A 23,091-nucleotide genomic window follows, 5' to 3' on the forward strand; every position below is an offset into this window, starting at 1 on the left:
AATTGTAATGTGCTCAAGTTTGCTAGTAAGATCTGTTCATGTAGCTAAATAAGACTGGGAACTCTTGCTTGGGTTCTTTGGGTTATACGATAGAAAAACTGAATTTGGTTTCCAGAAGGAAATGGCATACCACATAGTAGTGAAAGAGCATGGAATTGTACTTCTCTAACTCTGCCCATTAGTAATTTACAAAGATATTCTTCAGAATACTCAGTTGATAAGTGGTTCTTTGTGTCTTCACTCATCTGATGTTTTATGTACACCTGCGAATGTTGTGGGAATACAATGATTGCTAGACTAGGAATCACAAAATCTGAGATAGAGTCTCAGCTTTTCCATTGGCTAGCTACATGACCTTGGGAAAATTTCATATCTCCTTTTGGCTTTAGTTTTCATAATGTAAAATATGTGTCTCTAGGAGAAATAATCCATTGAATAGTATGTGTTTCCTTTCCTTTCTCTTTCTTTTCTTTCCCTCCTGTCCTCCCTCTCTCCCTCTTTCTCTCTCCCTTTCCTTCCCTCCCTCTCTCTCTCTTCCTTCCTTTTGGTTAATTTTGTTTTGCAAAATGTATGCTAATCATTTATATCCACCAATAGAGGAGGTCTATATAGCAGAATACATAAACAAAGATTTTTGGCTCAATTGAGATTCTAGGTTAGCAATTTCTTGCTGATTGGGATGGAGGAGGCAATTCATGGTCCTGATTTTCTTACAGAGACATCAAGCCCGAGAACATTCTCATTGACCGCACAGGACACATCAAGCTGGTGGATTTTGGATCAGCTGCAAAAATGAATTCAAACAAGATGGTAACAACATGGAATAAGAGAGCTTGATAGAGTTTACACTAAAAAGTATTCTTGGTCCTCCTAAGTTTGGGAAGTGTTGGGATAAAATTGTGAACAACATTTTGGAACCTTTGGCAGTGTATGGGGATGGGGACAGGGACACAGAACTATTTCCCAGACCGCGGCACCTTTTTGTGTATAGTGCTTGTTAATACTCAACAAGACATTTTTAGGAGCATTCTTATAGTTTGGTTAGAAAGAAAGGAAGATTCTTATTTTGTATCTCCCTTCATTTTCCTTGCCTGTTATAGACTGTCTTCTGTTATCTTTTTTACTTTAAAATATTTTGATGAAGTGGAACCTCCTGTATCTCAAATCCTCTATTTCCTATGCAGCAAAATTGAAATTAATCACTGGAGCATTTGAACCAAATATCCTTAAGTGTTAAAATCAAGTGCTCAAAATGTCATTTTTAAGTCTTGGATCTTGGGTAGAAATTAAACTGTATTCCACATGCTAAGTAGGACGGCAGGAGGCAAGGAGGGTAGCTATTGAGATCAAGAGTCAGAATACTTTAGGAAAAAGATGACAAAGTAAAAAAGGATTAGAGTTTGAAAATCTAATAAAGTTGGTATATACTAAAATATGAATTTTGAAGTCAACTCTGCAAAAAGGGATAGGTCTAAGAGAAAATCGACTTAGGTTTTAAGGCTGATTCTACAACTGAGCCACTTGGTGACCTAGACAAATCCTTGGGAAGTTGGTCTTTTATACTTTCTCTAGAAAAAACTGATTCTAGTTAAAATGCACAATTTAATAGGTTAGAGAAGCTGCTCTTCTAAATGTCCCCTAAGTCGGAGAGTTAAATCCTTTCTATAAAGGACAATATGTAAAATTTTCTTTTTTTTCTTAAACTGCTTCCAGAAAGGTAGATATTATTAGGTTGATGTTAAGAAAAGGCTTGGAGTTGCATTAACTTTTTGCTCTCTAGCATCTGGCCTGTCTGTTCTGCAGACCTGAGACCTACTTGAGATAATTTTCTTGGTGTTCAGGCCCTTGGAAAAATAAGTTCCCTATGTTGTCCAGTGTCAGAGTTTCTCAGCCTCAGCACTATTCTTTTTTTCAGGTTATTTTCTTGTAATCTGTTCACTTGATCATTACATTAAGAACTAGATTATATTGCAATAACTACAAAGCATTTTATGTTTGAAAAATTATGTACAATTTAGAAACAGGCATGAAAACTTAGGTATTGAATTTAGTGGAATAAAGCACAAAAAAAGTTAAAATAATGCAAAGTTTTATCACTTAGGATTAAAAACGTTATATGGGCTGGGTGCAGTGCCTCAAGCCTGTAATCCCAGCACTTTGGGAGGTCAAGGCGGGAGGATTGCTTCAGTTTGAGACCAGCCTGGGCAACAAAATGAGACCTAGTCTCTACAAAAAATCAAAAAATTAGCCAGGCATGGTGTTACACGCTTGTGGCCCTAGCCACATGGGAGGCCAAGACAGGAGGATCGCTGGAGCCCAGGAGGTTGAGGCTGCAATGTGCCATGTTCACACCACTGCATTCCAGCCTGGGTGACAAAGCAGCACCCTGTCTCAAAACAAATTTATATGCTACATTCATGAAATTAAAAAAAAAATTTAGAAATAAATGGAAGCATAGGTACATGGACAATGTAACCTAAGCATTACTGACATTTTGATCTGAATAATTCTTTGTTGTGGGGGCTGCCCTGTATACAAGATGTTTAACTGCGTCCCTGACCCCTGTCTCCTAGATGCCATTAGCACCCTCCCCTCCAGTTGTGATAACCAAAGATGTCTCTAGACATTGCCAGATGTGCCTGGGGTGGGAGGGTTGCGGGGAGTGGGGTTTGAGAACTCTTAGTTGATCATGCCTGCAGTAGATTGAAAAGCATCAGAAAGCTAATTAGACAGGAATATGTGTTTGCAGTAAGAAAACCTACTCAGAAAACTAATCAAGAGCCAAAGTTACTGCTTGGTAAATAAATAGGAATTAGGAAGAAGATGCTATCTCTGTGTCTGGAGTCATTCTCTTCAGAGCCCTTGGTGGAGAGACAGGGTTCCGATTCATTTCAGGTTTCTATTTTTCAGTTCTTCAAACTGCCCTTTTCAGTTTTAATTGTAGCAACTTTCACTCCAGGTGGGGAGCCTACCAGGTTTATTTGAAACACAAGACTCAATCTCTAATAGTTTTGGTCAAGGAGATAGGTCACTCAATACCACACACTTGAGAATATTGCCTCTCTTTTTCCCTTGTGCTTTTAGGGTTGGAACATGACAAGCAGATAAGAAGGAATTTTTCACATTAAGTCCAAAGTCCCTTTTGTTATAGAAGAGCAATAATCTGCAAACTAGATCAAGTCAAGAGTGGATATAAAATTATAGTTTTGGGGGGAGTTTTTTTTTTAATTAAAAAAGAAATTTTTGTTTTTGAGATGGAGTCTCACTCTGTCGCCCAGGCTGGAGTGCAGTGGCACGATCTCGGCTCACGGCAACCTCCGCCTCCCGGGTTCAAGCAATTCTCCTGCCTCAGCCTTCTGAGTAGCTGGGATTACAGGTGTGTGCCACCCTGCCCGGCTAATATTTTGTATTTTTAGTAGAGACAGGGTTTCACCATGTTGGTCAGGCTGGTCTCAAACTCCTGACCTTGTGATCCGCCCGCCTTGCTCTCCCAAAGTGCTGGGATTACAGACATGAGCCACTGTGCCTGGCCAGAGGGATATTTTTAATAGTGGTGTTGGGTTAAACATATTTTCTTTAAATGAAATGTATGTAGGCCTAAAGTAGGTTCTAAATGTTGCCTGTACTCATAGTATACCATATAAAATATAATCCACATTTGCCGAAATTACCATATATTACTTACCCGAAATCAATCAATCCCTTCCCTATTACCCCCACATATTATCTTGGTATTTTGGATACCTGTGAATCTTAGATCTGTTCAGTTTTCCATTATCCATTGTCTTATTTCAAGCTTCTCATTCAGAGCGTTGCTTTGGAGTCTTTTCTGTTAGTAAACACAGGGGCCTAGTGACTGGAGGACCTGCCAGGTTAGGTCACCCACTTCACTTTATTAGAATCTCGAAGAATGGTGAACAGCTGAGTTCCAATCTATCTCATTCGGCTCTCATGAAAAGAGTTGTAAAGAGATTGTACATAAACCACATTATATAGCATGGTAAGTGGTAATCAACCCCATTTAGCAGTTGCAACCCCACAAAAAATAGCCCTTTCTAGATTTACGTAGGAGTGAAAAGCTTTATTTTCCATAAGAGGAACAACATTGTGAGAACTCCTTTTCCCCCTGTTTCTGCAGGTATATATTTATGCCCTAGGCAGCTTGATGGGTAAAGTTAGGTTTAAATAGTTTTATGTTTGAGCATTTTTTTTTTAGACAGAGTCTTGCTCTGTCACCCAGGCTGGAGTGCAGTGGGTGATATTGGTTTACTGCAACCTCTGCCTCCTGGGTTCAAGTGATTCTCCTGCCTCAGCTCCCTGAGTAGCTGGGATTACAGGTTCCTGCCACCATGCCTGGCTAATTTTTGTATTTTTAGTAGAGACAGGGTTTTACCGTGTTTAAGCATTTTATGGAAGGAAAGGGGTTAGGAGGAGGAAGACATTCATTTTCTTTCTTCCTCATCTGCCTTTTGTTAGTAAAAGAATCTGCTAAGTTAACTCTTTTTTTCTCCCTCTCTCCCTCCCTCCCTCTCTCCCTCTTTGAGTTCTTCTCCTCCTTCCTTCCTTTTTTTCTTTTCCTTCTCCCCTTTTCTACCAAAATATGGCAGACTCTTCTCTCCCTAGTCATTCTCATATAGTCTTCTGAACTTGTTTATTTTCTTCCCTGTCAATACAGTAAAAATTAACAAAGTTTGCTGGGCATGGTGGCTCATGCCTGTAATCCCAGCACTTTGGGAGGCTGAAATGAGCAGATCACCTGAGGTCAGGAGTTTGAGATCAGCCTGGACAACATGGCAAAACCCTGACTCTACTAAGAAAAAATACAAAAATTAGCTGGGTGTTGTGGCGTGTGCCTATAGTCTTAGCTACTCAGGAGGCTGAGGCAGGAGAATTGCTTGAGCCCAGTGGGTGGAGGTTGCAGTGAGCCAAATTGCATTCTTGTACTACAACCTGGGTGACAGAGCAAGACTACATTAAAAAAAAAATTGGCCGGGCGCGGTGGCTCAAGCCTGTAATCCCAGCACTTTGGGAGGCCGAGGCGGGTGGATCACGAGGTCAAGAGATCGAGACCATCCTGGTCAACATGGTGAAACCCCGTCTCTACTAATACAAAAAATTAGCTGGGCACGGTGGCGCGTGCCTGTAATCCCAGCTACTCAGGAGGCTGAGGCAGGAGAATTGCCTGAACCCAGGAGGCGGAGATTGCGGTGAGCCGAGATCGCGCCATTGCGCTCCAGCCTGGGTAACAAGAGCGAAACTCCGTCTCAAAAAAAAAAAAAAAAAAAAAAAAAAAAAATTAACTAAGTTAAATAATATATGGCTCCTATCAGATTGTGTCCTCCTGCAGGCAGGCTGGGCCCTTAGTACAGGTTTACTTTTAATATCTCACTCAGATTAGCTGACTGAATTGCCACCAGAGGAGAGTGAAAGCATATTGCATAATCATAATCAGGACATGTGAGATTACGTGCTGAACAGGTTTAATGTGCTTGAGGGTCAGTGACTAATACGAACTTAGCAGTTGTTAGTTGTCATTAAAAAACCTTTGTTAATTACTATTACAAACTTAGAGATTTGTTAATTCACAAAAAGTAATGCCTTCATTAATCACTATTAAGCACTTAAGAGTAAGCCAGCAGGTATTTTTCCCTTCATAGCTTTCTAGTACAAATTAATAAAATTTAGGAAATTAGAAAAACGATTGTGCATAAATGTGTATAATCATGTATCTGTTAGGGGGCAAAAATTAGTTTAGGAATTATCTTTCTTTGGTAAGTCTCTTCATTAGTTAGAAAATGAGGCATTGGGGCCGGGTACAGTGGCTCATGTCTGTAATCCCAGCAATTTGGGAGGCCGAGGTGGGCAAATCACAAGGTCAGGAATTTGAGACCATCCTGGCTAACATGGTGAAACCCTGTCTCTACTAAAAATACAAAAAATTAGCCGGGCGTGGCGGTGGGTGCCTGTAGTCCTAGCTACTCAGGAGGCTGAGGCAAGAGAATCGCTTGAACCCCAGAGGCAGAGGTTGCAGTGAGCCAAGATTGCACCATTGCACTCCAGCCTGGCAACAGAGCAAGACTTTGTCTCAAAAAAAAAAAGAGAAAATTAGGCATTGGAAATTCCTACTGTTTGGCTGGGTTGTGCTGATAAACATGCCCCAGTCATTTCTTTTTTTGCAACTCTTTGGTTGTGAACAAGTCACTGTGCCCTGTGAGCCGCAAATAAGGAAAACAAAATATTCCTGAACAGTCTGGCAATAAAACAAAATCCAACAAGTGCAAATGGTATGTACTGGACAATTGCATAATTAGGTCTTACATGGTAATTAGGCATAAAGGTTAAGTGTTTAATCAACAGTACAGTAGCATTACCATTACCTTCTCAAACCAAGATGTTCCAGTTTTCCTTCTCTTGTTTCATTATTTAAAAAGTAGCTATAGCTCATTGTCAATGCATTTTTACTAAAACCCTTTAGTTTAATCCTAATCATGTGCTGAGCTCATTAACATTTACAAATGTATTAAAAAACAGAACCAGCCCAGATTTTCCAACATATCAAGGCCTCTCCTTGACTTAAGCTACTTTCAGTTCCTCAAGCTTAAGTCACCCTGTGGTTTTTGTCTTAGACCAAATATTTTCCCCCTTTTCCCCCTTTCTGTCCATCAAGCCAGCCCTGTCTGTGGGTTTCTTGGATGGTGTGACCAACTCACTTTCTTGAAGGGGTACTTACAGTGGAAGTTTTATTGCCCAAAGCAGTGGACAGTCAGTGTCAAGAATGATTGTATCACACTGCTTTCTGGGTTTAGGACTTGGAAAAACCTATGTCAGAGTGTGGACCCGAGGGAAGGGGTGAAAAGAGAGGGGAGGGGAGAATGGGCCTGTTTTCTATAATGAGAAGGTCTCATGGCAGAGGAATGGATGAGATTAAAGTTACAGCCTGGAAGAGCTTCATCCCGAATCAGCCCTGGGGAGAGGAGACCTCATAATGTCCTCGCTAAACATTCACTTTCCTCTCCATACCCAGGTAAAGCAAAGCAAATTTACTTTCTTGGTATAAAGCCCAGACTTCAAGGTATGTGGGCTTACACACAAAATCCCTTGGCTCATTCAGGCACTTACTGTCGTTTAATGAGGAGTAAGTTCTTTTGCGCCTTATAACTGCTGACCTGAGAGAAGCCCATTATGATACAGAGTTACAGGATAGCTGGTCAACACAGTATTTAACTAAAGTCAGGGCCTCTCGGTTTTGATGGGGAAAGGGGTTAGAGAGGGAATCTTTAGACTTCAAATTTCATGGCTCAGTAAAACTTCAAAATAATTTTGAAGACCAAAGGGGTTGCCTGCCTACTAGTTGCCTAGACAGGGTTGGATATGAGGGGAAGAAAACCTTCTTTCATCAACAGCGTATCAAGAAACAAAGGACATTTAAACACTAAAAAAGTCAGAAGGACAAATTTTCAGGAAAAAAAAGGACAGTTCTTTAAATGGGTTACATTTAGCTTTATAAAATGATCTATACTCTCCTAATCTTTCTTTGCTAAGGTCAAGTGTTTGAGTGCCACTGGATTATAAGTCCCTGGGTTTCTGAACAGTTGGGGAGGGAATCGCAAGAACAAGGGTTGGGGTGAGGAAAAGGAACTCATTAACCTTGGGCCCTGGGTAGAAGTTAATTATCATGTCTTGCCCTGCGGGTGCCCTTCAAGTAGGAATGCTAACTCCAAAAGCAATTTTCCAAATTTTTGAACTCGAGATTTGTAATATTGTATTGCCAGCTAGCCACCAGTTTTCTACTCCCCTCTCCCTTCCCTTTCTCTCCCCTTTCCCCACCCCTTCCCCTCATCTCCCTTCCCCTCCTCTCCCTTCTCCTCCCCTCTCCCTTCTCCCCCGCTTCTCCCCCCTCTCTTTCCCTCCCCCTCCCTTCCTCTCCCTTCTCCCCTCTCTCTTCTCACCTCTCCCCTCCCTTTCCCCATCCCCCCCTTCCCCTCCCCTCCCCTCCCCTCTTTTATTTTTTTTAACAGAGTTTTGCTGTCACCTAGGCTGGAGTGCAGTGGCACAATCTTGGCTCACTGAAACCTCCACCTCCTGCGTTCAAGCGATTCTTGTGCCTCAGCCTCCCAAGTAGCTGGGACCACAGGTTTGTGCTACTATGCCTGGCTAATTTTTGTATTTTTAGTAGAGATGGGTCTTCATCACGTTGGCCAGGCTGGTCTCGAACTCCTGGCCTCAAGTGATGGTCCACTCACCTTGGCCTCTCAAAGTGTTGGAATTACAGATGTGAGCCACCACATCTGGCCCACTGCCAGTTTTCTAGTAACGGTTAGATTCATTTTTAGAGTTTATTATCATTTTGCTGTTACCATACGTAAGAGAAGTTCTTTCATATCAATAATTTGTATGAGGAAAGACATCTTTCATTCCCATTATATACCCAACTCTCATTCACATAAGCAAAGAGTGTATATCATCAACAACTCTTGCCCTTTTGCCCTTGGATTGGATTATATGCTTTGTGCTTTTTTTTTTTTTTTTTAAATTAGTAAAGCATTTGCATTTCCTGACAGTGTGCCACTTGATGGCAGGTTTAAGTGCCTGGGAGAATAGTAATCAGTGGCAAATCAGCTTGTGTCTGAAATGTGGCTGTTGGCAGTCTACTTGAGGATAATTGAAAGTTTGCTGTATTCATTTTATTTATGGGATTCTAGGTGAGTGCCAGACTCCCAGTTGGGACCCCAGATTACATGGCTCCTGAAGTGCTGACTGTGATGAATGGGGATGGAAAAGGCACCTACGGCCTAGACTGTGACTGGTGGTCGGTGGGCGTGATTGCCTATGAGATGATTTATGGGAGATCCCCCTTCGCAGAGGGAACCTCCGCCAGAACCTTCAATAACATCATGAATTTCCAGGTAAAGAGTCCTTAGAAGATTTTGAAGTCATATTGAGAAACGTTATTTAAACATTGTGCAAATAAATGTTTATAGAATGTTGTTTAAAAATTGTGTGCGTGAATATTTTATAGGTATCGTGTGAATGAATGTTTATAGAATGTTAGATGTTATTTAAAAATTGTGCAAATGAATGTTTCAGTGGTGCTGGAGAATAATAGCAAATACTTATATCGCACTTAACGTTGTGCTAAAGGGTATTCTAAACATTTTATTAATTGTATTTCACGGAATCTCAACTGCCAATAATTATAAGATTACCATTATTTTATGTACTGCTAAGAAAGAAAAACTGCTGCCAGTGAGTCTATAATATTTTTATTGATTATAAAATGCATCTTGATGTCAGTGCTATTAAAAATGAGTCTTAGAATTGAGGAGATATAGTTTAGTAGTTAGGTAATCTTCAAATAACCCTGTGAGGTAAGTATTATTATTTTCATTTATAGATGAGGAAACCAAAGCACTGAAGGTTAAGTAACTTTCCCAAAATAACATAGGCAGTCTTGCTCTGAAGTCCATGCTCTTGATTCTTCGATATACTCCTTCTTAGTACTAACTATTGAATATAGTATTAAAATTCAATGAGGAAATGAATTAGAAATACCATTACATATATATATATATATATATATGTAATATGTATATGAGTGTGTGTGTGTGTGTTTGTGTGTGTGTTTTACTTTATGTATATACAAAGTAAAACTTTTTTTTTTGAGATGGAGTCTCGCTCTGTCTCACACGGTCGCCCAGGCTGGAGTGCAGTGGTCTGATATTGGCTTACTGCAGCCTCCACCTCCCAGGTTCAAGAAGTTCTTCTACCTCAGCCTCCCGAGTAGCTGAGATTACAGGCACCTGCCACCATGCCCAGCTAATTCTTGCATTTTTAGTAGAAATGGGGTTTCTCCACGTTGGCCAGGGTGGTCTCTAACTCCTGACCTCAGGCAATCCACCCGCCTCTGCCTCCCAAAGTGCTGGGATTACAGGCGTGAGCCACCGCCCCTGGCCTAAAGTGAAACTATTTTTTAATAACTGTACTTTCCACTACATTAAGCCTATTTTTTTTTTTTTTTTTTTGAGATGGAGTCCCATCCTGTTACCCAGGCTGGAGTGTAGCGGCACGATCTTGGCTCACTGCAACCTCTGCCTCCTGGGTTTAGGTGATTCTCATGCCTCGGTCTCCTGAGTAGCTGGAATTACAGACATGCACTACCATGCCTGGCTAATTTTTGTATCTTTAGTAGAGGTGGGGTTTCACCATGTTGGCCAGGCTGGTCTTGAACTCCTGACCTCAGGTGATCCTCCAGCCTCAGCCTCCCAAAGTGTTGGGATTACAGGCATGAGCCATCGCACCCAGCCCATGAAGCTCCTTTCTTAAGGCTCTGATAAATGTATATTTCTTAGTTTTAACCAAAAGGAAAAAGAATGTATTTCCTAGGTTTTGTATCTCACCCAATTTTCATCTTTCTGGAATGCTTAATACATATTTTTATGTACATACATTATTTGTTATTCTTGAGCCTCCTCTTGAGTTAAAATTTCCCCTTAGATGACTCTTGGGGCTAATTTATTTCCTTTCCTTGAGCTTACTCACTCATTCATTCATTCAATAATGAGTGCATTATCATACCAGGTACTGTTAGGTTCCAGGTTTACAGGGATGAGCAGAAGAAGCAGGCCCTCTCTGCCTTCTTTCTTTTTCATCACACCAAAATCACAGCACATTGTGTATGTGCAAAAGTAGAGTACAGAGGGAACATGCAGAAAGGAGTTATAGGATAGAAAAGGTAGCCAAGGAAAGCAGCGAGAATAGCGTGATTTGTTCAGGGAGCTTTAAATAGCTCATCATTGTTGGACAGCAAAGGGAGAGATGGGGAGCGTGGCGAGATGAGATGGGAAGGGAAGCTGGGGTCAAGCCATGGAGGATGCTGAACCCCTACAAAGGAACTCAGCCTATTGATGTGAACAGGCCACTTATTTTGGGAACATGCCTTTGGTCCAAAGGGATGAGGGCACGAAACTTCCTTCTTTAAAAAACAAAAAAAGAAACTTGCATATATGAGAAATACTTTCTTCACTATGGGGCATGAGAAATGGAATCCCTGCTAAGGAAATAATTCTTTTATTTTTTGGAACAGCGGTTTTTGAAGTTTCCAGATGACCCCGAAGTGAGCAGTGACTTTCTTGATCTGATTCAAAGTTTGTTGTGTGGCCAGAAAGAGAGGCTGAAGTTTGAAGGCCTTTGCTGCCATCCTTTCTTCTCTAAAATCGACTGGAATAACATTTGTAACTGTAAGTAGGGCTGTTTTCCTTGATTTGGGGTGTTGGGATTATGAAACACTCAAAAGAGATCTAAGATTATTCTGGCCCAGAGAAGCTTCTGTAAATTACAGAAATAAAGGCTTTAATTATCGATGGGAGTAGTAAAGGCTAATGATATAGCTGTCTTTGAGTAATAATTCTGGTTTAAAATTGTTTCTATAGAACTGGGTCATTTATCACACTCCGTGTCTTTGTGGCCTTTAGAACATTACCCTCAGTAAGTTCGAGGCACAGATGAATGGAGTTTGAAGGTTGTCACTTGGTTTGACACTTTCTTCCAAGAGAAAAAGTAGATCTAGGTATTTTGTTCACATTGTTAGGAAAAAGACTCAGATTAGGGAACAGGTCCAGATTGTTCTGCTAATGTCTGAGTTTACACAAAAACCATAAACACCTCCCTGTGCGTGTTCATTTATTTCCCTCCATAATATTTATCTTAGCTCACAAGCATGTAAAAACTATAATGTATATGCACAGTAGATTCATTCATACATCACTTTTTATAATCAGTTAGTGCAAACTGAATGAATTCATGAAAAACAAAGACCTGGTTTATTAACAACAGAAACCACACAGTGCTCTTTTTTTCTTTTACCAATTGGTGGTCTTTTAAAAATCTTTTCAATTCTTGGATGTGTTGTTGATTGAATGTGATCTAATAACTGGACCCAATGCTCAGCATGGATTAGAGCCAGGAGGAAGGCAGTTGGCCTGTTTGAATATGTGTTTTGTTTTTGGTGATGGAGGGAGGTTGGGAAATGGAATCTGTTTCTAGATGTCAAAACCAGGCTTTTGATTGGAGATGTGTTTTAATTATAACTGCTTGCATCTTCACCTAGGACATAGTATGGTAAAAATTCTGTATTGTCCAATTGTAAGCCATTTTGATGGTTTCTCTAACCTTCTGCTGAAATATTTAAGTAGGTTGCATTTCCATAAATCTTTCTTGGCAAACATTTTTATTATTCAGGTGGCCACATTGCTTTATTTTTCTAAATAAATAGACATCTTGCCACAAATCTCTAAGGTTCAGACCTTTTAATCAGGACATTTTCAGGACATTCTTCCTTTTATGCTTTTAGAAAGATTTGATAGACTTTCTTTTAGATGCTATTCAAGTACTTAATCTTTTCTTGTCTTGCCTTTTTATCTCTGTAATCTTCTTGAATAAGCAGTTAATTTTTTTATTCATGAACTTGCTTCTTGAGCGGTGATTACCTGAGTAAAGTTATAGTAGTCCCCTACCCTCCTATCTGTGGGGCATATGTTCCAAGACCCCCAATGGATGCGTGAAACTGATGATAGTACTGAAACTCATCTACCTTTTTTCCTATGCATACATGCCTATGTTATGTAAAGCTTAAGTTATAAATTAGGCATAATATATTTGACTCCCAGCTTCCAATGTAGTGGCTCTGAAAACTCACAAAACGTATTTGCCTTAAAAATTTCATTTTATTTTTGAGACGGAGTTTTACTCTTGTTACTCAGGCTGGAGTGCAATGGCGCAATCTCAGCTCACTGCAGCCTCCGCCTCCCGGGTTCAAGCGATCATCCTCCCTCAGCCTTCTGGGTAGCTGGGATTACAGGCATGTGTCACCATGCCCAGCTAATTTTGTATTTTTAGTAGAGATGGGGTTTCTTCATATTGGTCAGGCTGGTCTGGAACTCCTAACCTCAGGTGATCTGCCCACCTCGGCCTCCCAAAGTGTTGGGATTATAGGCATGAGCCACCACGCCCGGCCAAAAAATAAACCTTTCATTATTTATTTATTTACTTTTGAGACAGCGTCTCATTCTGTGGGACAGGCAGGAGTGTAGTGGTATGATCATGGCTCACTGCAGCCTTGACCTCCTGAGCTCAAACAGTCCTTCCACCTCAGCCTCCCCAGTAGCTAGGACCACAGGTGTGTGCCATCACACCCTGCTAAATTTTTTGTATTTGTAGAGATGTGGTTTCACCAGGTTGCCCAGACTGGTCTGGAACTCCTGAGCTCAAGGGATCCTCCTGCTTTGGCTTCCTGAAATGTTGGGAATACAGGTGTGAACCATTATACCTGGCCCTAATTTTAATAAATCGTCTATTTTGGAATAATATTAGGTTTATAGAAAAGTTGCAAAGACAGTGTGGAAGAGTTCCCACATACCCTTCACCCAGTTTTCCCCAGTGTTAACTCCATTTATTTATTTATTTAGAGACACAGTCTCCCTCTGTTGCCCAGGCTGGAGCGCAGTGGTCTGATCTTAGCTTACTGTAACCTTCACCTTCTGGGTTCAAGCGATTCTCCTGCCTCAGCCTCCTAAGTAGCTGGGACCACAGGCACGTGGCACCACGCCCAGCTAATTTTTGTAGTTTTATTAGAGATGGGGTTTCACCATGTTGGCCAGGCTGGTCTTGAACCTCAGGAGATCCGCCCACCTCGGCCTCCCAAAGTGCTGTGAGCCACCACGCCTGGCCCCAAATGTTAACTCTTATATAGCAGTGTCACTCTCAAACTAAATGTTTGAAAAGCTATTTTTCAGAACTAGTATTGGTACTTTACTGTTGACTATGCTTCAGACTTCTTTTGGATCTTACCAATTCATCCATGGTTCCATATTGTAGTTAGGGTGTTTGTATTTGATGGGACTAGTCCTAGTTTAGATACTTAGTGTAGCTCAGCCAGCAGGAGGGAACTTCATGCACACCGAAGATTGGTAGTGCGTTTTCCTGGTGGTTTTATGGCATTTCTGACTATGCAGAGAGGCATGGTCTTAATTTCAGTGTCTCCTAGCAAATTTTCCTGTTTTACACCAACCTCTGATCCCTGCATTATTTGCAATCAACTCAGAGATTTATGATTGAAAACATTGCTTTACTCCATGCTCTTTAAGCTGTTTTCTAACTAGGTAACTGTAACATCAATTATGCTTTTATCTAGTAGTGTTTTTCATAAACATATGTTGAGTGATTTTCATCAACCAAAATACTTCAAATCATTAAGTTTCCCAAGTTCATAGTTGCTGCTTAAATGCCTGGTGGTTCCAGGCTTGTCGAGTATTTCCGCCTTCTATAATAAGAGACTGTCCCTTGTTGAAAGCAACATTAGCCTTTGTACTGTTTCACCCCTAATTCTTCTTTTTCTTGTTGTAACCAATGAAAGGAAGTACTGCTTAACACAGCAGGTAATAATCTTCTAAAACTCATTATCTCAAGAGGTGGTCCTGGCAGGATATATAAATGCAATTTAAGAAAGGTCTGGGCAAATTTATGAATGACAGAACTGGGAGTGGCTGCCGAGAGAAACTAGGATGCGCCTTGAGTTTGACACTGAGGTCAGGCGCAGCTTCGCACCCTCCTGGGTCTTGCCTCTTGGGGTTGCTGCAGGCAGCACCCCATGAACCAGGCATCTGACCTAGTTCTAGGACACTTACTCTTCCAGCAAGTCGAACACTCTGTAATGAGTGACTGCCACACTCATGGGTCACCAGGCTCTCATTATTCTGTTTCATTTCCAGCCTCCCACAAGATTGGTTTTTCAGCTGCTTATTTATTATTATCATTATTTCAAAGCTGCTTTCCAAGTTTCAGTGGGGGGTTTCTTAAGCGTACCAGCTGCCCTGGTTGTGCAGTTCCGGCGATGTTTCAGATGCTGGGCCAGATTCTGGCTGTACCCAGCCTGATTTTTCTGGGCTTCAGGAGAGCTGAAGCCAATCAGAGCTCCTCTTTCATGCCTTTGAGATGATGCCTACCTTGCCTGGCATCATATACCTGCTCCCATCCATGGGAAAGTTTGGTTTCTGGTGCTGTCTTCTATCAACATCTTTTAAAATATCTTCCCCCAAGGCATCGTGACGTGAATGGAACCAGCACACTTGTACCTTTTATCCAAGGCCGCCATATCTCAACAGTGAGAAATGCATAATGCAAGCAGTGATCATGGATTATTTCCTAGGACATTTATGGCTAATGCTCTAGAGAACTCGTATGGTCTGCTGTGTCTGACATGGGCTTTTTCTCTTGAGTTGTCTTTCTTTTACTATTCTCAGAAAGACACAATTCTTGCCAAATTATCCTGATTTTTCAGGTCCTCAGCATTTATTAGCAGAAAGTACATTTTGTTTCCATCCAGCAGTGACTCAGTGGTGGTCCCATGCTGATGACACACTGAGATATTCTTCTTCCAAATAGGTATCGTTTTGGTTGTTGCTGATTATTTGCTAACTGGCCCTGAATGGTGCTAATGAAACCTTGAGCATATAATATGGTTGCTCAGTAAACCTGAGGGAAGACAGTCTTTGGTTTAGGGGAGAGGGATTTTGTGCCTATTCAGCTTCAGGTAAAATTCTTAGATTTTTTTTTGTGTGTAGAAGTAAGCATAATGTAGCTCCTTGTTTTTTTTCAGTACTTTAGTATGGTTGGAAATACTGTTTAGGGAGTACCTATTCTGTGCTCACCACTAGGCATTCAAGTACATTACACTATACTCCTTCAAAACACTTCTGTCAAATGTAAGGATTATTATACTCATTTTACAGATTTGGATGCCATGGTAACTTGGCCAAGGTCACATGGGAAGTGAATAAAGGATTCTGGATTTGGGTGGAGGTCTGGGTAATTCCAAAGCCCACACTCTTTCTACAATACCATATATGCCTTTGCATAAGTCATTGTTGTAAGTAATAATATTTGTGATGATGGCAAATAATAAATCATGTCACACTAGAGAGTGATTTAATCTCTAGGTCTATTTAAGAACATTTGGAATTGCAGAAATTGAATTTTTTTTTTTTTTTAAGTGATGGAGTCTTGCTATCTTTCTTTGCCCAGGCTGGTCTTAAACTCGTGGGCTCAAGTGATCATCCTCCCTTGGGCTCCCAAAGTAATGGGATTACAGGCATGAGCCACCATGCCCAGCCTAGAATTGTAGGAGTTTTTGAATTGACGATTCATTCTGCTATTTGCATTTCTACAATATATTAAGTACTATGTCAGGTGCTGTTGCTCCATTGATGAACACATTTGGATATGGCCCTGCCTTCATTGAGTTTGGAGTCTAAGAGCCTTACTGGTCTTTTGCTTGAATAGAGCTGTGGTCCTGTTAAATTGCTGTACCTCCAAATGGTGGGAAGTTTAATGCTTTGTAGGCCTCCCCTCTCTTGTTTACTGAACCACATGTGCTTGGTTTTAAACAAAATGCAGACCATAGGCTGTGACCTGGTGATCCCTTCCCCACATACAGCATCCTGCTAACCTATAACTCTTCCCATGTCTAGCCTGGGAAAGGACAATGTTGGATCTATGGCCCGCTTCTAATCTTGGGACTTCTAGTCTCTAGATGAATTGAGAAGACTCAGGATGTGTCCTGTTTTCTGTTTATTTAGAACAGGGTTTCTCAACCTTGGCACTGTTGACATTTGGGGCCAGATAATTCTTTGCCGTGGGGGCTGTTGTATGAATTGCAGGACATTGACCAGCATACCTGGCCTTTCTCCATGGATACCAGTAGCACTCTCCCCCTGCAATTGCAACAACCAAAAATGTCTCTAGATGTTGCCCAGTCTCCCCTTGGGGGCTATAGTCACCTTCACTTGAGAACCCTTGATTTGGAAGAATTGGCCAAGTTGTTACTAAGAGAGGGAACATCACAGTAATCTGAATCTCTCGATACTGCCACTGTTAACAAATAGTGAAACTATTACCTTGAGGCAGTAGGACCTTGCTACTCAGTGTGGTCCCTGGACCGGCAGCATCAGCATCACCTGGGAGCTTGTTAGAGCTTCAGAGACTCAGGCCTGCTGAGACAGATGCTGCATTTTAATAAGGATCCTCAGGGGATTTCTGTGCCTATTGGAGTTGCAAAGCCCTGCAAGAGAAGATATTAAATGCTAGGCTTAGTTTCTTGCTCATCTTTGTGGGTCTTCCTCATTTTGTCTTCAAGCTTAAGGTACGGGGAGGCGAACTTTTTGGGTAAGGATTCCTGTGGGTGAATGGGACTGCTTAGAACTGCTGGGTTTTAGGCCTTGCCTTGAGGAATTTAAAGCTTTTCTCCTAGACAGACATTACATCTTCATATCCTTCACAATGGTGATTTGACCTAATCTCTGCCTTCTGATAGCAAAAAGACCTTTTCTTGCCTCCCCGAACCCCACTTTACTGTTGTCCCATATTGGCTTTTAATTAAGGATGGTAAGTGTTCTTCATTAACATGTTTATACATCTGTGATATTACCATGGCATTTATTGAGCACCTACTATGTGCCAGGAGCTCTGCAAAGTGCTTTATGCTTATTATTGTTCCATTTATTCTTCCTAAAACCTCTGTGAGGCAGAGCCTATTACTAGTCCACAATACAGAAGAGGTCATGGAGCCCGAAGTTGGCAGTGGTAGGAGTCAAACTCAGGTCTTCCTGACTCCAAATTCTCTTTGCTTTTGTTTATTTGAAAAAGTGCTATAGCTCATAGCGAAAAATTCACATTATACAGAAGATTATACAGTGAAAAATGCCTCCTTCCTACCCTAGACCCAACCCCTCTCTCTCAAGTGAACCACTATTGTCAGTTTCTCATAGAACTTTCTGGAATATTCTGTATCCTATAACACTAGCACAACCTATCCTCTTAACATCTTTATGCTGCCTCTCAAGAATTCAGTAACTTTTATTGGCAGATATTTTCCTGCATCATTGAAATGAATGGAGCAGTCCTTATACTTCATTCATTTAAGCATGGCCCTACCATGCTTATCCTTTGAATCTGCCACTCAGCCATTGGTTTCTGATAAGCAGTGATCCTCTTCCCAAATGAAAACCCCTATGACTTTTTTTTTTTTTTAACAAGGCCACGGCTAATATATCCTCGTGGTTTTAACATTATTTTTTCATTTATTTATTTAGTGTCCTGCCTTTAGAATTTCATTATCTCAATTGCTTGTGCATTTAGAGAGAGGGGGAGAGAGAGGGGGAGAGAGAGAGAGAGAGAGAGAGTGTGTGTGTGTGTGTGTGTGTGTGTGTGTGTGTGTGGTATGTGAGCACGCATGTATTTGTTTTGGGCCTTTTAAAGTTCATCTTGTTTGTGTGTTCATTTGTTTTGGGTCTTTTAAAGTTCTTCTTATTTGGGGCTTCCTGTCATTTGAGCAGTTGTTTGGTCATGTTTTATTTTCTAAGCTAGTTCCATGAGGATAGTAGATGTACTTCTCTTGATTGGCCCTTAAATGTGTCTTTCTTTTGGACACCCACTTACTTCAGGGGCAGGAGGCAGTGACGAAGAGGAGTTGGGTCCGTTTGGAGTATCAGTGTGGAGGGGAAGGGGAGCAAGAGCGGGTGATGCTAAAGTAGTGATGGTAGAAATTCAACTTACTAGACCAGGAGCGTGTGGGCACCACCTACTAAAACAAAAAAAGAATGATGAAGAGATGTAGTCAGTAGCTCTTATAATCTCTTATGGGATATGCAGGCAAATATTTATGTGTCTCTTGGGGACTGTTGTGTTTTTAGAGGGTAAATTATTGATGAGAAAAAATAGGCTAAAAAGAGCTAAATGCTTAGAATTAGGATTATAGGATTTTCCCCCTCAAGTCTGAATTTAGAAACTACATCCAGAGATGTTAAAAATATGTAATATTCTACTTTATTCTAAGATAAATTGAGGACAGCTTATTCTAGAGATAATTGCAATATTAAAAATATAACAATTAATAAATAGAGAAATCTAGATTAAAGGAGTCTGAGGGTAGGGAAATGAAGTCAGGGTTAAAATTAAAAACAAGGAAGTTCCTGTTAAGTTGCTAAAGGAAGAATGATTTGGGACTCTTAGTCTCCCAGTGCCCAAGACACAAAGGAGAATATGATCAGTTACAAGAGCCCCAGTCCCATGAGAAAACAGTCCAGAATTCTTTGCTCAGAGAAGACCCAATTTTCTGAATACTGAGCCCTGAGGAATTTCACCATTGGGTGAAATGGTGAAATTCCCCTGTGACCTGGTGGGCCCCATCCCTCGGATACGTACCCTGGCAGTTTCCATAGGACTCTTCCTTCTGGGCCTCTTAGTGTAAGCCAACAGCGCAATGCCCAATCCAAGTTTGGTAAATCAATTCTAAGTGAGATAAATTAATGCCTTTTTTGGGGGAAGATGGGAAACAGAGAGTGGGTTTGTTGGAGAGCCCATAAATTGGAGTGTTCAACCCTTAAATTCTCACTTGTGGGAAAACCTTTCACAACCAAGTAAACATGGAAATGATTTGGCCAAAGATTCAAAATTGTATTAAACATCTGGGACTTTATTCAGCAGCCAGCTCTCTAATCAATTCTGTGAGTGTGGTGATTGCAGTTATGCTCATTTTCTGAGGGTGAAGTTTGGATAGAACTAAAGAGGGCGGTTGGCAGGAATCAAAAGAGATGAAAGCCTCGGGACAAAGAGTTAGAGGCCCAGGTGGTTCATGACTGGGAGTTTGGAAACGATTTCTGGTGTCTCACTTCAGAGAAAATAAATATAGTCAACTCTGCTCATCCGTGGTGATGGAACATTCAACTACAGCATTGGCTGTTTGGGATCTAAGGCCACCCTTCCAGCACTTCAAAATTCTGACTTATAAAGGACACACAAACAGAACAGATAGCCAGATAGGGACCAAAATACCCACTTTATTCTTCGCAGGGCAAGCACTCGATAAGTTCTGATGCAGGGCTCTGGTTAATTTGCCCATCCTACTGACAGAGAAGAATGGTGGTCTTCCCTCATCAACACGGGGGCCTGATGGAAATAAGGAGGATAAGAGCGGTTGGTTGGTTGAGTGCCTGCTACGCCTGGGCCTAGGCAGTAAAAGAGTAAGTTTTAAGCTTGACCCATACTTTCAAGACATAGTAATTCTACCTTCTAGTAAAACATGGCCAAATAAATGTCTGCTTTGCATGAGTCAGATTACCTCCTTCTTTATTGGAGGAGTGAGTAGAAGGGTGAGACTAGCCAGGCGTGGTGGCTCATGCCTATAATCTCAGCACTTTGGAAGGCTGAGGTGAGCAGATCACCTGAGGCCAGGAGTTCAAAACCAGCCTGGCAAACATGGAGATAACCTGTCTCTACTAAAAATAAAAAAATTAGCTGGGCATGGTGGCTCATGCCTGTAATCCCAGCTACTTGGGAGGCTGAGGCAGGAGAATTGCTTGAACCCAGGAGGCAGAAGTTGAGGTGAGCCGAGATTGCACCATTGCACTATAGCCTGGGCAACAAGAGTGAAACTCTGTCTCAAAAACAACAACAACAACAAAACCCACCAACAACAAACAGAAGGCTGAGAATAGATGTGTGTGTTTCTTCAACATTAATACCTTACGGAGTGAAGGAACCTACGTGTAAGCTCCTTAGACCTGAGAAGGATTGGAGACAAAATATCCTCCTTCCCTACAGTTGGAAACAACTTCGTTGAGGAATAGTAGACATATAATATGTCACATGTATATTAAGTTTGACATGCACCTGTGAGACCATCACTAGGCTCAAGATAATGAAGATATTTGTTCATCACCCCAAAGAGTTTACTTCTGTCCCTTCTGCTCCTCCCCATCCCTTCCCTTGTCCCCAGGCAATGACCGATGTCTTCTTAATGTAGTTTCTATTTTCTAAACTTTAGAAAATAAAGTTATATGCTTCAATATACATTGAAGCATGCAACATGTACTTATTTTGTCTGTCTTCTTCCACTCAACATTATTCTGAGATCCGTCCACACTGTAGGAGGTATCACAGTTCATTTCTTTTGATTGCTGAGTAGTATTCCATTGAGTGGATATACCACAATTTTTTATCCAGTCACCCACTGATGAACAATATGGGTTGTTTACAGTTTTTGGCTATTTGAAATAAAGTTGCATTTATCATTCCTGTACAAGTCTCTGGACATGTGCATTCATTCCTCTTGGGTAAGTATCTAGGGGTGAAATGGCTATGTCATGGAGTAGGCATATGTTCAACTTTTCAAGAAACTACCAAACTTTTCCCAAGTGGTCGTCTCATTTTATATTCCCATCAACAGTGGTAGATATAAGAGATCCTCCTTCACCTCCTTGCCAACACTTCAACAGTTGGATTTAAAGTCACTCATATTTTACAGTATAGTCAGCTGTGGAGATAAGCTTTTTCAAATTAGATTAGAAAATTTGGAATATTCATATATATATACACACACACACACACATACATATATACATACACACACACACACACACACACACACACACACACATATATATATATACTTTTTTTTTTTCATACCACTGACTTGATGAAGAAGCTGGGTCACTGTCCTTTAGAATATCGTCCACCTTCTCGATATGTCTCTTAGCTTCCTTAGTAGGGGGTGGTAGTGGTGGTTTTGTGTTTTTTCTTCCAGGCCCTGTAAACCAGAAAGCAGCTCCAAAGGCTAAAATAGATTCTGACTTGGCTTTTCTTGGGCAAGAATATTTAATAGAGGGGCTTCCATTGGCCTAAGAGGGAACAATTTTTTTTTTTTTTTGAGATGAAGTCTTGCTCTGTCACTCAGGCTAGAGTCCAGTGGCATGATCTTGACCCACTGCAACCTTTTCCTCCCAGTTCAAGTGATTCTCTTGCCTTAGCCTCCTGAGTAGCTGGGATTATAGGCCTGTACCACCATACCTGGCTAATTTTTTGTATTTTTAGTAGAGACGAGGTTTCACCACATTGGCCAGGCTAGTCTCGAACTCCTGACCTAAAGTGATCTGCTCACCTCAGCCTCTCAAAGTGTTGGAATTATAGGCATGAGCCACCACAACTGGTAGGGAACAGTTGACCATCAGAAAGATGACAGTGGCTTGGAGCGTATCAAATATATATAAATTCATGAGTCTATGATGATACTGAAAAAGACATCTCATTGGAATCTCTTGAAGGTTGCTGAGGCCCCAGCTCATTACTCTGAATGTTGCTAACTACAGGGAAAGCACCAAGCATTTATCTTGCTTTCCTTTTGAGTTGTATGCGAGGGTATCCAAATAGTTGATGTGCTAATAAAGGTAGAAGGAATGATGAAATTAGAAAAACCACTGTTTTGCAGTCTTAATGGAATAATGGCTCTAGACAGCGATCATTAATGGCTGCTGAAGCCATTAAGTGATTGGAAGGAACTTTATGGCAGAGGGATCAGGCTGATATCACAAGAAGGGAGACAGGCAGATGTTGTGTGCCCTCTGATGTCATGCAGTAGTAAGTAGACAGCACATCCTGGGCAGTATCCTTGCCAAAAGAATTTCACATGAATGTCTGGAAGGCCTTGGATTTAACTGCCAATTTAACAGAAAACACAGGGGACAGAGAAATGTGTTAAACGATGCCACAAGGTTATAACCAACCAAGTCCAGAATGTGGGAAGTTCTATGAGGATGCACGATCCAGTTTCTTAAACCAATAACTGACATTAAAGAGAGAGAGGGAGAAAGAGAGACAGACAGACACAGAGAGATAGAGACAATGCTACAGGTTAAAAGAGACATATGAACCAAATCATTGTGTGGAACTTGGCTGGATCCTGAATCAAAGAAACCAATTATAAAGAGACATTTTTGAGCTAGTTGGAAAAAACCAAACACAGGCATGGTATTAGATAATGTTAAGAAGTTACTGTAAATTTCGTTGCGTGTGATGAGAGTTTTAAAAAAGTGGTTATATTTTTTTAAAAAAGTCATTATATATAAAAAGTCTTTATACGTTAGAGCAGTGGATCTCAACTGAGAATGATTTTGCCCCCCAGGGAACATTTGGCAGTCTCTGGAGACTTTTTTTTTTTTTAAGATGAAATCTTGCTCTGTCGCCCAGGCTGGAGTGCAGTGACAC

The 23,091-nt window shown here is 41.0% G+C and overlaps 1 protein-coding gene across 8 annotated transcripts in view; it reads left to right on the forward strand.

Moving 5' to 3' along the window:
* The window catches only part of CIT (citron rho-interacting serine/threonine kinase), a 197,547-nt gene that overhangs the window by 40,204 nt on the left and 134,252 nt on the right, over positions 1-23,091 (forward strand). For 7 of the 8 annotated variants that reach the window (XM_064379735.1, XM_064379739.1, XM_064379733.1 and 4 more), the window contains exons 7-9: positions 717-810; positions 8,703-8,906; positions 11,084-11,237. In XM_064379735.1, the coding sequence (XP_064235805.1) occupies positions 717-810; positions 8,703-8,906; positions 11,084-11,237 (452 nt within the window). Of the gene's footprint in view, positions 1-716; positions 811-8,117; positions 8,135-8,702; positions 8,907-11,083; positions 11,238-23,091 lie in introns of those variants that run through there. The other variant, XM_064379740.1, reaches the window with a different exon arrangement.

Source organism: Aotus nancymaae, unplaced genomic scaffold, assembly GCF_030222135.1.
Source record: "Aotus nancymaae isolate 86718 unplaced genomic scaffold, 86718_ANA_hifiasm-v0.15.2.pri h1tg000021l, whole genome shotgun sequence".
In the NCBI taxonomy this organism is placed as follows: Eukaryota; Metazoa; Chordata; class Mammalia; order Primates; family Aotidae; genus Aotus; species Aotus nancymaae.